General features: G+C 41.8%; 1 protein-coding gene across 1 annotated transcript in view; it reads left to right on the forward strand.

Moving 5' to 3' along the window:
* LOC126484394 (putative ferric-chelate reductase 1 homolog) overlaps positions 1–19,040 on the forward strand; it is a 360,497-nt gene that overhangs the window by 325,267 nt on the left and 16,190 nt on the right. The window contains exons 8-10 of the mRNA XM_050107891.1: positions 11,057–11,280; positions 11,453–11,696; positions 13,156–13,268. Coding sequence (XP_049963848.1) covers positions 11,057–11,280; positions 11,453–11,696; positions 13,156–13,268 — 581 coding nt within the window. The remainder of the gene's footprint in view (positions 1–11,056; positions 11,281–11,452; positions 11,697–13,155; positions 13,269–19,040) is intronic.

A 19,040-nucleotide genomic window follows, 5' to 3' on the forward strand; every position in this document is an offset into this window, starting at 1 on the left:
GGACCACCCTGTTGCTGAACACACTGCCAACGTGATACCCTGGAAACTTTCCCTGCAATACATGCTACATTCCTGTAACCCTCCTGGCCTCAACCTTTATTAGTCACTGTCCTTGCCCATCCAGCCCCTTCAGTGTCCCCATTCCAGCACTACACAGCTGTCATTCCACCACCACGCCTGGTCTTTTTATTTCTCTCCCCCCCCCCCCCCCCCCCTTCCCCACCTTTCCTCTGCCCTCTGTCTAACCTGCGGTATTTCAGTGTCGGCCACCCCCACCATAAGATTCCTCCCCTCCCTGCCCCAACTTCTTCCTTACCCCCACCCAGCTGCCACTCCAGTTATGCACTGGTGCAGCTGCTAGCAGCGTGGTTTCAGTTGCGTGTGATGTGTGTGTTTTGTTGTTGTTGTTGTTGTTGTTGTTGTTGACGAAGGACAAAGGTGGAAAGCTTCAATTCTGAGAGTCCTTTTGTTGTGTGTATCTGTGACTCAGCATCTCCGCTATATGATGAGTAGCAACTTTCTTTCTCATAATATTGTTAAATTCCATCCTCAATTTTCCATTGACCAATTTGTGTGGTTTTTTTATGTCAGAGTTTAATGAAAAATTGATTGTTACAGTTGCTTAGTACACTTCCGTTTTAGTATTTGATTTACTGTCACACTATATGCAATCATAATAGTTTTAAAGAGTGTTTAAGAAGGAAAAAATCAGTTTGCAGCTAAGTATTGATAAAGTAGTCGAAATAGCAACAATTTTCTTCTCGTGTAAAATAGTTGAGTAACTGTAATGAATGCTTGTCATTATGGTTTCCAACAAAGTATTCTTAACTGAGTTTGGAATTTGGGTTTCTGACAGTCAGCCTCGAAAATCCTGACAAGCAGCTGCATATTATTGGTACTTGTTGGTACAAACATAGGCAAAATACATTACCAGGGAATGACAAGTTTGAGAGAAATCTAGTATTTTCTGTTCACCTTTTTGCATGTGTAGGATATCATTAGCTATTTGTTGAGGATAATGCAAAGAGCGATCATAAAAATCCTTTGCCATTATCCTGTGAAAATTTACTCGAACACTCCTTGATTATAATTAAACTGTAGGCATTCAGAGTGCAACAGTGCAGACAGCATAAGGATGCAGAAACATTGTAGGTATGTTCATAAATCAATGTGTTTGCAGAGAGTGCTGAAAAACTAATAGTTCCACTTCCTGCCACCAGCTTAAAATATGGTGCCGTAAGCAACCAGTGTGTGCAGTTTTTAATGTTAAGACATCAGTATGCTGTTTGTCACTTGGTGATGTGTATTGATTTTTCATGAAGTAGCTGTTGGTGTACAGGGTTAGGAAGGTTTAAATTCACTAGGGATACGATAGATATTGCCTCCCTAGCTGTGGCGAACATAGTAAAAAACGTGTTGACTCTATCTTTGTATAAAGATCTTGTAAAAAAGTTGAATATGGAAATAAAATATGTAGCCTAACTAGCTAGCATAAAGACAATGGTAACCAGCAAACAACAACATGATGTGGGAAACAAAACTGACTTGACTTGTAGTAGAATTAATATAAGTAGAATTTTCCATCTCCTCATTTAAATTGAAATCTGGATCATTGTCATCATCAAAACAAACTTCCCTCACTGCAATCTGCTGCTGCCTCCATTTTGAATTTATGCGTTACTGTGGGTTGCACAGTAAACACATAATTTATTTAAGGAAATTATATTTTAAAACAATATTTTTTTAAAAAAAAGAAAGGACTGTAACACAAACTACAGTGACAGCTGAAGGCCTTATTAAGGAGAATTCAAATTATTTATTGGCTGAAGGCCACAAGCAATAGGAATAATGTAAACAAAATATTATTTTTAGACAGTTGACACAATCAGACCAAATGAAGAAGGGAGTGATCCACAGACAGTGCTCCAAGGACTGACCTGAGGAAAGTCCCTACAGCTGTGTAAGCAGTGAGACAGGCAGCAAAGTGTTATGCTCAAGTAACAGGATGGCAACTCGAACTAGGGACAGTTTACAACTCGAACTAGGGACAGTTTACGACTCGAACTAGGGACAGTTTACGACTCGAACTAGGGACAGTTTACGACTCGAACTAGGGACAGTTTACGACTCGAACTAGGGACAGTTTACGACTCGAACTAGGGACAGTTTACGACTCGAACTAGGGACAGTTTACGACTCGAACTAGGGACAGTTTACGACTCGAACTAGGGACAGTTTACGACTCGAACTAGGGACAGTTTACGACTCGAACTAGGGACAGTTTACGACTCGAACTAGGGACAGTTTACGACTCGAACTAGGGACAGTTTACGACTCGAACTAGGGACAGTTTACGACTCGAACTAGGGACAGTTTACGACTCGAACTAGGGACAGTTTACGACTCGAACTAGGGACAGTTTACGACTCGAACTAGGGACAGTTTACGACTCGAACTAGGGACAGTTTACGACTCGAACTAGGGACAGTTTACGACTCGAACTAGGGACAGTTTACGACTCGAACTAGGGACAGTTTACGACTCGAACTAGGGACAGTTTACGACTCGAACTAGGGACAGTTTACGACTCGAACTAGGGACAGTTTACGACTCGAACTAGGGACAGTTTACGACTCGAACTAGGGACAGTTTACGACTCGAACTAACCCTCTTACCTTATCCACCTAACATCTGATAACCAGTAAAATGATGGAATAATTCAGGCAAGGGTGAAGCGACAGAGGACTGCGTCTGCAGAATCTGGCTTTTAAAACACCAAAAGGCAGAAGGAACCACTCCACAAATGCAGTATACAGACAGCATTAAAATAACTGTTCATTCAAACACACTAGATACACACAGGCCTGGCGAGTACTGCCGCTGTGCGGACCTCACTGCTCCTCCGTCTTAAGCAAACTTCCTGACACAAGACGACCCAGAAATATTAGAGGTCGCTCCAGAGATAGTACCACAGTATTTGCTATCGATAAGCACTGCTGCTGCCACTGATGGACAGACAAAGTGAGCACCAGTGAACAGACTAAGAAAATGAGAGGTGACAATTCCAATACACGACGCCAACCTGTCAATGGCACCAAGGTGAGCTGGAGCACGGCTCAGTTACCATTGTCTTTCCCTAAACCCTTCAAATAAATGGTGCAGTGGGGAGAGGAGGAGGGGAGGAGGAGGAGGAGGAGGAGGAGGAGGAGGAGGAGGAGGAAGCAGCAGCAGCAGCAGCCCAGTCCCATGGCAGTTTTTGAAGTTGCTTTACCTATACCCGACTAAACAGGGTGTGCCGTAAATTTTGCTGCCCGTGCTCAAGCTGTGTTGTGGTGATTTGTCTCCCCCCTGGTCAACAGTCCAGAAGAATGAAGCCCCAAGATCAGGTGTAACACCATGACTTTGCCCTCTGGTTTTTTGGGTACATGGAAATGGAAGACTTGTGGCCAGAGAATAATCTTACTCTGCATGGTGCCACGAACACACAGAACAGAACTATTGCTTATAGTGTTCTACTCCATCACATGTTGTGCATGGACATCCACTGCTCCTGGTTTATCTGACTGTGTGGTATAGTTCCATAAGCATCTACACTCTAAGCCCGTTTTTCTTTGAGTTCCCTGTTGAGAATAAAGTAATGTTAATCAACCGTTACATCAATTTGGTCTTCAGAAGGTGTCCATGGACTACCGTTATATTGTCATGTAGAGGAAGGTGTAAGTAGATGAAAGACAAACGCTAACTTCACTTAATGAAGATTTATTCAGTACTTCCACATACAAGAGTGCGGAGCAAACTGCCTCCAGCCAGAACACATACAGTATATATACAGCTACAGAACATTCCAGTACAATGATTCTTGCCATTTGTGGATACTTCTAGAATGTACTCAAATCGAATATAGAAATTAATTTTTTTTTAGTTCAGGTGACTTTTGAACTCGTGACCCTCCATGCAACAATCTAGTATCATAACCACTACACTACGGTGACTGTGCTACTTGGCTTCTTCTGCGACATTGCTCCCTCCTTAAGAGAACAGCATCTTGGTGTTACCTCCTCCTAGTCTGGGAACAAGTCATTAGTCCTGCATACTCAAACTCCCAATGACTGATGTTCACCCTGGTGGTAATCTTCTTAGAACTTCCCTTGCTGCTATGTTCTTCATTGCCTTTTTGCTTGTTGCTTGTTGCCTGTCGCTGGAGCTTCGAATTTACCCTGGGTTGCAGGATCCTTATAGGGCGTCATTCGAAGGACATGGACCGTATCTCTGATCTTTCGTAGTCTTGTGTCGGGGTCGAAATCTTCAGTTTCACAAGTAACATCAGACAACTGTCTTACAACCTTATAAGGTCTAAAGTATCACCTGAGGAGCTTCTCAGAGAGACCAACCTTCTGAACAGGAGTGAAGATCCAGAGATTGTCAGCATGCTAGTAGACAACAGGGTGGTGGCTCGTGTCATACCTTCGGCAATCGTTTTCTTGAGCCTGCAGCATGCGGAGTCAAGCTAACTGCCAAGGTTCATCAGCTCTGGTTAACACCTGGCCGATGTAGTCGTCATCCATGTCATCAGGATGTAACAGAAACACAGTGTCTGTCGTTGTCGTCGTCGTCGTCGTCGTCGTCGTCGTCGTCTCCTCCTCATGCCCATGCGCCAGGAAAAATGGCATAAATCCTGTGGTGTTTTGTTTGGCGGTGTTGAAGGCAAATGTCACGAAAGGTAGCACCTCATCCCAGTTGTTCTGCTCAACATTGATAGCATGTTGGCCAAGGACTTATTAAGGCATTCAGTAAGCCCATTAGTTTGCAGACGGTAGGTAGTCGTCATGTTATGAGTAATGTTGCATTGATGGTTCCTCTCTGTCACAAGATTCAATTGAAAAACTTCCCTCGTTCCATAATTAACAACCTTGGGGGCACCGTGTTTTAATACAATGTCTTCTACGATGAATTTGGCTACCTAGAATGCTTTGGCTGTTTCCACGGCTTTTGTAATGGCATAGTGTGTCAGATAATCCGTGCAAACAATAATCCATCTATTGCCACTAGCAGACGTTGGAAATAATCTAAGGTGGTCAATCCCAACACGCTGGAAAGGCGTTTCAGCTGGTGGAATTGGTATGAGTCAGCCAGGTGGTTTCTAAGGGACTGCCTTTCTCCTCTGGCACTCTCTACAGTGCGACACATAGTGACGGACACTCCTAGATAAACCTGGCCAAAAAAATCTCTTGCAGAACCTATCGTATGTCTGAATAAATTCTAGATGTTCGGCCTCGGGTGTGTCGTGGAATTTCTGTAGAACATCTAAGCCATATGTTTAGGAATCACTGGTAGCCACCTCTTTCCAAACAGATCAAAGTTTTTCTTAATTAATCTTAAATTGTCCTTTCACATCCTCTGACCGGATTTACGGCAAGCATAATTTGAGATATCTTGGCGTCCTTCTTCTGCTCAATAGAGAGATCTTGGAGTGCTGAGAGACAATCACTATCTTCATCAAAGTCTTGATGGCCTTGCATATGGTTTCTTGAGACACGGCCGGCATCTTGGTGTTTTCTTCCACTTTTGTACACTCTTGAAGACAGTGCCCACCTGGAAAGTCATCCTGTTGGATCCTTAAGACCTGTCAGCCAACAAAGTGAATGATGGTCCATAACAACTGTAAATGGCATTCCATAGAGATACTGTCGAAATTTGCACATGGCCCAGATCACAGCAAGACATTCTCTTTCTGCAGTTGAGTAGTTTCTCTGGGCTTTTTTAAGTGTCCTAGAAGCATAGGCTATAACCTTGTCTTTTCCATCTGAAATCTGCACCAGAACAGCACCAACCCCATACCCAATGCAATCTGTGTGTAGTTCTTTAGGTGCTCTCCCATCATACAGATAAAGTACAGGGTCAGTCGTCAAAGCTTTTCACAGCACATAGAAATAATCTTGTTGAGCACCACCACAGATAAATTTAGCATTGGCTTTTAACGATTCTTGGAGTGGCCTGGCTTCGATACAAAAGTCTTTGATAAAACGACGGTAATAAGAAAGTAATCTGAGGAAGCTTCTCACATCTCTAATACTTTTAGGAATAGGCAATTCCGTTATAGCTCTCATCTTTTATGGGTCTGGCCACACACCTTCGTTTGACACAAGGTACCCAAGTATTTTGATTTCTTTTGCTCCAAAGAGATACTGTATTGGATTAAGTTTCAGTGCGGCTTGTTGGAGACACTTAAGAACAGCCCTCAGTCTTTTTGTGTGTTCATGAAATGTCTCTGAGAACAATATAATGTCATCTAAATAAGACATCGACCACTTCCGGTGACGTAGAAGATCATCCGTCATCCTATCATCCTTTCAAAAGGTGCTGGTGCATTACACAAACCAAACTACATTACCTTAAACTCATACAAGCCCTCAGGGGGTGATGAATGCAGTTTTCTCACGATCCGCCTCATCTATCTCAATTTGCCAGTATCCCGAGTACATGTCCATGGTAGAGAAAAACTTAGCCCCCTTCAGAGAATCGAGTGTACCATCAATTCGTGGAAAGGGGGTAAACATCCTGTTTAGTTATCTTATTAAGCTTCCTGTGATCAACACAAAAGCGCCAGCTGCCATCCTTCTTCCTGACAAGAACCACTGGTGACGACCATGGGCTCTGCAAAGGCTGAGTGATGTCATTCTTAATCATTTTCTCTACCTCGTCATGAATTATTTGACATTCCATTGCTGACACACGGTATGCTCTCTGGCTTATTGGTTGATGGTCTCCAGTGCTAATCCGGTGCTTCACGGTCAATTTGTCTAATTTGCTTGTCACCTGTGGATTGAAGCATTCAGAGAACTCTTGAAGAATGGCAAGTAGCTTCTTCTGTTGTTCCTTAGTGAGATGTGGTGATAGTCAAGCTAGAAGATCTTGTCTCGTAGTGGTAGCACTAATTTCGCCCACAGACTCGGCATGGGAGGTGTCTAGGACGCTCGGCTGTTCTGCAATTGACAGCTCAGCATTTACTACACACGTGTCTTGGAAGGATCTGCGGTTCTCGGCGACAGTTAACTATCCACAATTCACCGAATCCATTCTTCAATGAGACTATAGAGGCTGGGATGACCAAGTTATGCTTCAGTGGTATGCTTCTCTTACATTCCACTAAAAGATCCATGGGTTGATGCATGGTATGACATGACAGCTACCTTTGTAGCGCTGACTGCAGGAATGATTACTTCGTCCAGCACACACAGTCTCTACACATGCAGATGCACATCTTTCTGTCCACAGTCTAGCATAATCTTTGAGCAACTACAATCTATAATTGCTTGAGGAGCTCTCAAAAAGTCCCATCTGAGAATGACGTCTTGACTACACTCTTCTAAGACGATGAATTCTAAGGGCTGTGTATGGCTAGTTACTCACATGAATGACACATCTTCCTGCAGGTTTTATAGGTTTTACATATTTCCCATTAGCCACCTTCAGCTCTGATGTTTATTTGTCGATGAATATGGTTTTCTGCAACTGGCAACGGTACTTCTCCGAAATGACTGAATATGATGCTACAGTGTCCACAAGGGCTTGGTCTGGTCGGCCATCCATGAGGATATCGACATATTTTCCTATCATTTTCATAGTGATCGATGGTGGAGGATTTTTCTCTTCGGTGGCCTCACCTCCAAGGAAGGTGGCACCATTTTGTTTTCCAGGTTGTGGTGGCTGGGTGATTGGCTGGAGCTTCTAAAAGGTGATGGAGACCTTGACTGGAGTGTTGGGAGCATCCTCTCCAGTGGCCAGCTTGCAGCGATGGTGACCTACATCATCCTGCACCAAAATCTTCATATTTGTCTTCGTTGTCCCAGAGTTGGCATCTGCTAAGATTGGTCTGCTGTCTTTTGGCACGGGCATCATCAAATACATGCAGCCTTACTCGACAATAGCGCACCACATGTCCCGGTCGTCTGCAGTGGAAAAATACTGGTTAGTTATCCTGGGTCCTCCAAACATCAGTCGGCATTGTAGGAACATAACTTCACCTGGGTCTCGACTTTTTCATCGTTTTAAAGGGAAATGCAGGATGAGAGATTGGGTTCAATGTCTGTTCCACTTCCTCCCTTATGACCTCTTGAAGTGTCTCGGTTTTTTGCTCGCCGTGCAATCCAAGTGCGTCCTGAACTTCCTCTCTCACTATCTGATGAACACTTGTGAAATTGGTTCCTTCCTCCATCCCAGACATCGATATGACATTTGGAAGCCGTTCAGACTTCTTGTGTGTAATTCTATTTTGATGCCTTGTCTCGATATACTGGCACCATTTTATGAAGTCGCCTGCTGTCGAAGCCTCTTTCAGGAGTAGGGCTTGATACATGTCCTCAGCAACACCCTTCATGAGATGTGCAACCTTATCTTCCTCCTTCATTCTAGGATCCACTATTTTACACAGCTCCAAGACGTCTTGAATGTGGGATGCTGTAGTTTCTCGTGGACGCTGTGCCCTGCACTTTAATGTATCTTCAGCCTTGCACTTCTGTCGTCTTGTGTCACCGAAATACTTGCGCAGTTCTACCTGGAATACTTCCCAGCTTGTGAACGTCTCCTCATTGTTCTTATACCACTGCTTGGCAGTGCCCTCCAAGTAGAAAATTACATTAGCCAAACACACAGTGTCATCCCATTTGTTAAATTTGGTTGGTTGGTTGGTTGGTTTGGGGAAGGAGACCAGACAGCGTGGTCATCGGTCTCATCGGATTAGGGAAGGATGGGGAAGGAAGTCGGCCGTGCCCTTTCAGAGGAACCATCCCGGCATTTGCCTGGAGTGATTTAGGGAAATCACGGAAAACCTAAATCAGGATGGCCGGATGCGGGATTGAACCGTCGTCCTCCCGAATGCGAGTCCAGTGTCTAACCACTGCGCCACCTCGCTCGGTGTGTTAAATTTGGCTATACGCTCATATACCTTCATCCACTTGTTTGGATCTTGGCCATCGTCACCAGAGAACCTGGAAGGATGTCTCATGTGGTGGCACGCAGTTGCTGTCATCGTAATGTCCTCTTCTTCTGTCTCCGGTAGATTGCGAATTGCTGAATATGGCTCGAACTCGGGTTTCTCGCCACATAAACGGCGGCTCTGTCATGGCCTGATTGAAGCCACTGTGTCGTCGATAATGTGCGCTATCACAACTTCCAATACCCAGTGTCTCCACCAGAATAATGTCATGTAGAGGAAGGTATAATTAGATGAATGACAAACACTAACTTCACTTAATGAAGGTCTATTCAGCACTTGCACATAAAATAGCGTGGCAATGATTCTTGATATTTGTGGATACTTGTAGAATGTACTCAAACCAAATATAGAAATTAAAATTTTACAGTGCAGGTGAGTTTTGAACTCGCAACCCTCCATGCAGCAGTCTAGTATCTGCCATTGAGTAGACACGCTCTCTGCCCCTCCTCTACAGTACAGCGTATGGAGATGGACGAAGTCACGGAGGAAGAGATAGCCACCGCCTATATACCGTATACTGGCGCACTATTGGGGAAAATAAGACGAATATTGAGGAAACACTGAGTAGGAATTGTCTTTTGCCCGCCCAATAAAACACGAGCACTATTGGGAAGTGTCAGACGATCTAGGTTTGTGGATACCAGATTCCCTGTGAGTGTGGGAAGACTTACATTAGACAGACAGTGCGCACCATCAAATATTGTTGCTGAGAACATCAGAGGCACACTCGACTTATGTACCCCAACAAGTCGGCAGTCGCAGAGCACTGTTTGTCCGAAAATCGTGAAATGGACTACCAACATACCAGGGTCTTGGCACAGACATCTAAATACTGGGACAGCATCGTTAGAGAGGCTATCAAAATTCATACCAGGGATGGACTCATCAACAGAGATTGCAGCTACAACTTCTGCAAGGCATGGGAACCAGCACTGAACCTAATTAGAAAGACTCTCAGCAATGAAAACGAACAAGCGACCAGGGCGGATGATTCAGTTACACCGACGCCACCATAGACTCTGACGCCAGCCTCTCAGCGACTGCCGACGCATGGCCGCGGAGAGAACGCCTCGCGGGGAAGGGGGATTTAGGACTGCCGCCCGCACTCAGCTCAGTTCGTCAGCGCACCTGACGATGGTGACATGTCTGATCACTGAAATATTGTGCCCATTGGACACTATGCATCGGCTGTACACCTGTGGACTGTTCGAGCAAGAAATACGCTGGGAGAAATTGAAGAATCACATAATATTCCTTATATTTCTGAAGAGTTTTTCATGTTCAACTATATATTTTAAGAGACTATTCAAATATATCTTTAACTTCAAATGGCCACAAAAATAAGTTTTAACAATTTACTTTCCAAAGGTTTTTGAATGTGTTTTTCTACTGCCTAACTTAGTGGCTTAAAATTTTTAATAAATACATTAAACTATTTTTAGATTTGTATATTTTTCTGGCTGGTTTTGTCTACTGTTTGACACTCTTCATATAAAATGTGCATGTGCAAACAGGGAAAGTCCCTAAAATGTGCCTGCTTGCTTGGGTGTTTGGTTCCTTTTTCTCTGTTTGTATCACAGTAAGAGCGTTCTTGTTGTTGTTAGTCTTTTTGTCTGAATTGTGCTTCTCACCTTACGTCATATACATATTTCTGTCTACTTGAACAATGGAAAATCTGGGATGGAATAATAATAGCAGTATGAACTGAACATATTGCTGATCACCAGATGGAGGATGTGTTGACTGGCACACACATTTAAAAGTAGGCTATTGAAAACTATCAGCGTAAAGAAGGCCATGACCATGTGCGGGCATGCTTGGGCTTTTTGTGTAAGTCTGAATGTGTGTGTTATTGTCTCTCATCTGAAGATCATCTTTGGACAAAAAGTGAAATTTTCTAACAGTCTGCATTCTATTTAACTGATTTAATGGGTGGGTTCTGCAGCCAACCATTAATCCAACATATTTTCCATTATCATAAATTTTGTATGTCTGATGATTGGTTGTATTTCCACAAGCAGTTCTATACTAGCAGAAAATGAACATAACTTTTATTTTCAGATAATAATATTGGTATCCACTCTGCTAAGGTCAGTACATCATCTGCTAAATACTTGTCTGATGTAACGGGATGGACTGCTGCTTCAAAAGTGTTGCTCCGTCTCCACGGTGCGTTCATGATAGCTGCATGGATAGGAACGGCAAGTCTTGGAATTCTCTTGGCGAGATATTTCAGACAAACTTGGGTCGGTACACAACTCTGCAAAAAGGACTTGTGGTTTGCAGTAAGTGTGCTGCTGTGTAACTCTGCGTATTTAGATCTTACTTAAGATTATTTTATTCCCAGATATTTAATTATTGATTTTCTAAAGAATAAGGCTACCGTAAACAAACAGACTTTGAAATGTGATACTTCCATTACTTTATAGCTCAAACTTATTTGGAAATTGTTTCCAGTGGCATCGCATGTTGATGGTCACCACGTGGGTCCTCACCATCGCTGGTTTCGTCATAATCTTTGTGGAACTACGTGGCTGGTCACAAGAAGACAATCCACATGCAATTCTTGGCACAATTACAACAATTTTAGCTTTTATACAGCCAATAGGAGCAGCATTCAGGCCTCACCCTGGAACGAGACAACGACCAATATTTAATTGGGTTCACTGGTTCATTGGAAATTCTGCACATATTTTAGCAAGTAAGCATAGTGAACAAGGAAATTAGATATAAACATTATAATAGTACTCTACATACTGTATCTTCAAAACATAAGAGATTATTTCCAAGTGTCTGTGCCAAATAGAAATGAGCTAAATTCATAACACTTCAGCAGAATGGTTGGTGTGTGTGTGTGTGTGTGTGTGTGTGTGTGTGTGTGTGTGTGTGAGAAATGCATCAGCTGCAAAAATCGCCAGAGCAGTGAAGATGGAGGAAAAGTCTACATACCACTGGAAATTAATGGCTGCATAATGAAATTTCTGATGTATATTGGTGCAAATGACCAACACTGTCCACATGGGCTCATGTGCCTGATTATTTATGCATTACTACAATCACGAGTAAAATAATAATTCTCGAATTTACGTGAACTTACAATTTCTAAAAAGTTGTGCATAGAATTTTACTTCAAACTACTTTGTCAGACACATGGTACCCCTCCTAATGGACTTACCATTAAAACTGCCATCTCAGCCTGTCACCTATCCTAGTGCAAGATTCTTTACCTTTCCCAGCTCCATCAGTCCCTCACAGTCACTGATCTGGCCCTGTGAAAGATCAAAGCCATACTTGACAGCCTCTGTTTGTTTCACAAAATCCTTTTACTCTGTGATCACAACTTCCTGCAGCATATTGCTGCAATAGAAACTCCTGCCGTTAAACAGTTGGAATAGCATTTCCAGTACCATCTGTGGAAGCTGCCTCAGCTACTCGAGTCTCCCACATGCTTGGGATTACCTCTAGCCAAAAAGAGCTTTCCACCCTGCCTCCCCCAGTATATGCTGTTTCTGCAATCCCCATCCCCAGCCTAAACCTTCACTAACTTCCAGAATGAGATTTTAACTTTACAGTGGAGTGTATGCTGATATGAAACTTCCTGAGACTCGAACTTGGGACCTTTGCCTTTTGCGGGCAAGTGCTCTACCAACTGAGCTAACCAAGCACGATTCATGGTCTGTCCCCACAGCTTTAATTCTACCAGAGCACTTACCCGTGAAAGGCAAAGCTCCCAAGTTAGTGTCTTGGTCCAGCACACAGGTTTAACCTGCCAGGAAGTTTCCTTCACTAACTTGTTCCTGACCACCCTGTCACATCTATGTTGAGAGTATAGAGGTCTACAAGGGGAGCAGGAGGGAGTAGCATAATATTGAGAGGCAGGAGTGGGACACACACACACACACACACACACAGAGACAGACAGAGAGAGAGAGAGAGAGAGAGAGAGAGAGAGAGAGAGAGAGAGAGAGAGAGAGTACTATGCTACTCCCTCCTGCTCCCCCTTGTAGATCCCCATACTGTCAATAGAGGGAGGGGGTTTATGCGATTCACATTGATAATTACATTAAAAGGTTTTATTTCTTGATTCAGTTAGTTATATCTAAACAAAATGAAAAAAATGAAATCAATTAACTTTTTGGTGTCTGTTTTCTGATTTACAGTTGTTACAATTTTCTTTGCTGCAAAACTGGGAAAGGCTGAACTTCCTGTATGGCTGGACTGGATACTAGTGTCATATGTGGTGTTCCATGTGGTCATGCACCTAGTATTTTCTGTAAGTACGGATTTGACGGCTTTTCTTTATATCAAAACACAGATTTTATAGTTATAAGTGATTAATTTGAGACAAAAAACTGTACACCCTGTTATGTAATGTGGCCTGAAATATGGTGTTTTTGCCAGACATAAACATATTTATTGATCATAAACAATTTCTCAAATGTGGTGTGGACAGTAGTAATATTTTATAAACATTTAATGATACTGAAACAAACATTAGAAAGTCAAAGATCTGTGTTGACTGTGTGTCAATAGACCATTCTCTTAGAGGTAATTCGTAATGTTCGAACACAATATATGTTCCACAATCCTTCTGCACATAGACTTCAATGATATGGGCCTGGAATTTAGCGGATTACTCCTACTGTCTTTCTTGTATATTGGTGTGGCCTGTGCAACTTTCCATGCTTGTGTACAGATGTTTCGTTGAGCAAATGGTTGTATATGGTTGCTAGGTATAGAGTTATTTTATCAGCATACTCTGAAAAATCCTAATTGGTATAAAATCTGGACTGGAAGACTTGCTTTTATTAAGTGATTTAAATTGCTGGACTACTCAGAGGCTATTTACTTAAAGTTAATAATGTTGGCAGCTGTTCTTGATTTTTAATTCTGGAGTATTTGCTTAGTCTTCTTTGGTGAAGGAGTTTCAGAAGCCTGTGTTTAGTAACTTTGTTCTAGCAGCACTGTCATAAATAGTGTCATTATGTCTTGCTGCTAGTATACTTGACATACAACCAGGATCTCTTTGGAATTTCTGCAGGTTTCAAGACAAAGTTCCATTGCGGAAACTATTATACGCATCTTGCATTGAAGTCCACACTAAGTATTGAGCTTCTGCGAAAGATCACCAGTCTTGGAGATCTTGCATTCGCTTAAATTTGGCACACTTTTTTCATTGTCCTGGAACAGTGTTATGACCCATTATGTGTAGCAATGGGGATCAGCTCCATCAATTATTAATTTATCTGATATAAATCTTTAAACTGCTGCTGATACTATTTCTTTCAATTCAAGCCACACCTGATCTACACTTACATTGTTAATCTGGAAGGAGTGGAGATTGTCTCCAAGGAAGGTGTTAAGTGAAATTTTATGTGCTTTTTTTTAATAGGTGTATTTTTCATTTATTTTTGAAGAATTTGGAAATTACAATATTTAATTTCGCTAAGGAAACCCTGTGTTGATGATAATTATTAGCACAGTATTATTTGTTGCTAAGATGTCAAGTGTGTTTTCATAACTGCTCAATATTTGTGTAGGCTCATGAACTGCCCAAAATAATTTTCAGAGAATGCATTTAGCACAATTTTGGATGATGTATTATGTATACCTTCAGATTTACACATGTATTTTCATCAGTCTGTCATGGGTAAACTGAAGTCACCACCAACTATAATCGTATGAGTTGGGTACTTGTTTGAAATTAGACTAAAGTTTTCTTTGAACTTTTCAGCAATTGTATCATCCTAGTTGGGAGGTCAGTAAAAGGATCCAATTATAATTTTGTACCGGTTGCCAAGAATAACCTCTGCCCCCACTAACTCAAAGGAACTCAAAGGAACTATCTACTTAAATTTCTATAAAAGGTAAACTATTCTACCAGCAACAACCATGCTACTGCCAACTGTGTTTAGCCTATCCTCTCAGAACACTGTTAGGTTCTTTGCAAAAATTTCAGCTGAACTTATCTCCACCTTTAGGCCAGCTTTCATTGCCTGTAATGGTTTGAGCATCCGTGCTTTCTCTTAGCACCTGGAGCTCCGATACTTTCCCAAAACAGCTACAATAATTTCCAACTGTTACACCAATAGTTCCTCTATGTTCCTGTGTTTGACCTGCATTCTTTGAGACTGAAGCCTTTTTTGTGTTTCCCTGAGACCCAGTAACCTAAAAAACCACCCAGTCCATGTCACACAGCCCCTGCAACCCACGTAGCGACTTCCTGTGTGTAGTGGGATTCCTGACCTAGTCAGCAGAACCTGAAACCCAGCCACATTATGGCGCAAATTGAAGAATATGCAGCCTACGCAGTTGCAGAATTGTCTGAGTCTCTGATTCAGACCCTCCACTCAGCTCTGTAACAGAGATCCCTGATTGGTCATGTAGACAATACTACAAATGGTGAGCTCTGCTTTTCATCTCATAAGCAATACTAACAACCTTTACCACTTATGTTAGCTGCTTGAAACCAGGTAGAATCTCTTCCAATCCAAATTACTGACATAAGCCACCACTACCTGCAGTTGGCTGCATCCAGTGCTCTTCATGACATCTGGAAGAACCTGCTCCATGACTGGAATGGTTCCACTCGGTATGCACACTGAGTGCATATTGGTTTTCTTCCTTCCTTGGCACCCATGTTCCTAAGGGACCCCGTAACGTGTCTTAACATTGGAGTTCCAAGGTACCAATAATCCCACCCTCTGTGACTGCCCGGATTTTGCTGGCTGAGAGGTTGTCAGCCACAGACAGCACCTGGAATATGTTTGTCAGATTAACTGGGCAGGCCTTATGTGCGACTCCCTGGGAGTCTTTCACCACCTGCTGCACCCCAAGGTGACCTCCCACTCGACCAGGGGTGAGGGGTCAGATGCGCTGGACATTGGTTAGATCCACACAGCCAGCCAACAGTGATGCCCATCCACTGCAGCTTCAAGCTATAACGGAACCCAGCACAACCTGGAGCTGAGATTGAAGTGTTACCAACACCATTCCCATTTACACACAGCAATCACAGTCCCTATCCATAATAAAGACTATGGAAAACTATACTACACACACAAACAAGGACAATATAAATGTACTTTGTCACTCTATAGTAGACATGGAAGAAAGTGGAAGAACTGTGTGTAGTAAGTTAGATTAACATGCAGAGACCCAGAAACTCAACTACCAAAGCACTTGAAGCACTCAAGTGAGACTAATAATTATTTTTGTTCTCTTAGTGCGGCTACTCCATACCACAGCCATGTGCAAACTTATTCCTCTTGACTTCGTATCCTGACAAGTTCATGTTGTAAGAGTATCTCACTACTTTCAACTACAGAATAATGAATAGGTTTTCAACAGTAATCTTCTGTATTGTTCCAACTATTTACATCAGTTGTGAAGACTGATCCAAATATCAGTAACTCATAAACTGAACCAAATCAATCAATACGTCTGACCACATCAAACTTCACCCAAGATAGATTTACAATAGTCATTTGTCCTGAGTGTTTACATTGTACCCTTTGAAAGGGTGTCACCAAGGCATAAATGTCCACATCCAGGAAGGGCACCATGCTAACTATGCCTTACCTTGCTCCTAGTGTGTCACGTGACTGCATACATGCCATCACCACAGATCGGGGTGCACACAGTGGATTTTCTTTTTCTACTACATAACATGTTTATTAAAGACTTGACCATCCTTTGCCAATATGACCATCCTCAGTGGAACATAGTCATTCTCACGAACAACCCATGATACCCTACAAATCTCCCCATTGAGACAAAGATTTCATGCAAAACTCCTTCAACCTACTATTTACAATTAAATGTAAAATATCTGGTATCATATTACAATTGATGAGTTTCACTTATCTGTACTAAATATATGGAAACTTTTCTTTAAATCTTCATGCATGATTATGTTGTCACAAAGAGTTAGTGTGGAAGCTGTCTCCAGCAATTCAGCATACCATGGTGTTTGTGCTCAGTCATTACACACCCCAGAACATTAATTATGCTTTTAACTTACAAAGAGGATGAGATGTTTACTTCATTTAAACTGAAATACATTGCTGGGTAACAGTAGAAGTTTATCATTAGAAATTACTTAATTTCATCCTTTTGAAAAAGTCGACAACATGGAATATAGATTACCACACGTGGGTTCCATTGTAAAGTTGTTTGCTCCTAACTAATTTGGATACTCCTTTGACAAAGTGACACAGTCACTCAACGCATCTTCTCCAACCTTAATAATTGAGTTCAATCCTCTCTATGGGCAGATACTGTACAACCATTCTTCCTTTCAGATGAGTGTCACCTATCCATTCCCTACAAAAACAGTTTATGTTACACTCTGCAGATTCACCTAAGGAATAGCCCCTCTATTTTGTACACCTGTCCCCAGACTCCTCTACCCTAAATGTGGTACAGGCCATTTTTTTCTTGAATGCACCTGTGCTTAGTTGTAGAACAGCCTCTCTACAAGTCTGCCTACTAATTTAAACTCCAACTCACCTAAGGCACAGTACACTTCTCCATATAAAATTTAGTTGTGCACAGTACCTCAATTTCATGTCTCAAGTCCTGACAGAGGGGTTCCTTTATTTCTGGCGTGTCCTCGCCCCTTTTCTTAAAGCATACCGCACTATACTCCCTATACAAAATCGCTTTTCCCTAAATGATTGTTGCTGTACAAAAAACATTTGGTGTTGTAACTTTGGGCGATGGTATTCCTTTCCTGAAGATCATTTAGATCTCCTCCAATGTTTCAATTTAAAATTATTGAAGCCAACACGTACAGCTCAATTTGGCAATAAAAATTCCACAAAGCATAGCAAAGAAAGGACTGAAATTGCCATTTTCACCCTCTGAAGACTCAACTGATTTTATATTGATGGCAAAACCTGCATGGTGGTAGAAAAAACTTTATTTTATTTTCTCCTTATCTTATAATGTATATCTGGGTGATTAACTGTTGTTTGTCTTCTTACACTGATTGATGATTGTTACTTATACCATAATCTTTGTGTTTGCTACTCCCATTTCTTGTGTACTGCCTACTTTAACTCTGTTTAAAACTGATAAAACAGTCTTGTGTTATTGACCACACACGTGTGCTATCAGTCAACAGATTTCTCTATAGATGACACTACCATCTTCCACTCATTACGCTTATGTTAGCATGTCATATTTCAGACTGTTAAACTGCATGTACAGGATTTCCCCATTACCTTCCCCCGTGATGTGTATAATGCACAGGGTACGAAGTTCTTTCCAATTTTTTCACCACCGACAGAATGTCGTCACTGTCATCATAGCTCTTGTAGTAATACTCCTGCTGATGCTTAACCCAGAATTAGAATCAAAACTGACACAGAGAATTCAAACCAAAAGGTAAGATGCAGGATTGGTAAGATTTTCCATCAAATAAGATAGTAGTAGTATAATTCTTGGGGTTTTCATGCAACCTCACCTGGCAATATCTGGCCGTTGAATCCATTGAGCTAACATACTGGGCCTGCTCAAATCTGGCTGACAGTTCCTCAATACTTACAGGTCCATCTCTTTGTGTTTTTATGTAATCATTAAGTATACATGCATCTAAAACTAAAAACACACTTCCTGTGGTTTTTTTAACCCCTAACAGTTGGCTGTTACACAAACTAGTACTTTGTTCAATCACCTCATGATAACCATACTGTTAATTTCATCCTGAACTGCAGACCTTAAACTTAAAGGCACAAGATAAAGTTTGCATATGAATGAGTTAATATTCTTGGTATTAAACTGACAGATGTAACTTCCTATGACTCCTGGCTCATTGGGGAAAACTGATTTTTAATTTGCTAGAATCTGATAGTGTCATTTTCTGATTGTCCATTTACATCTTGGACACATTTACTCTCTATTACTATATTCTGCATAACAACTTCATTATTTTGAAAGGTAGCAATATACGCTTAACATAAACTTCACATGACTGCTAGCTGTACGAAAATCTGAAATCACTTTGCACTTTAGCAGCCAGTCTATCCCCAACAATATGTCT

The sequence above is a fragment of the Schistocerca serialis genome, chromosome 6 (genome assembly GCF_023864345.2).
Source record: "Schistocerca serialis cubense isolate TAMUIC-IGC-003099 chromosome 6, iqSchSeri2.2, whole genome shotgun sequence".
NCBI classification, from domain to species: domain Eukaryota; kingdom Metazoa; phylum Arthropoda; class Insecta; order Orthoptera; family Acrididae; genus Schistocerca; species Schistocerca serialis.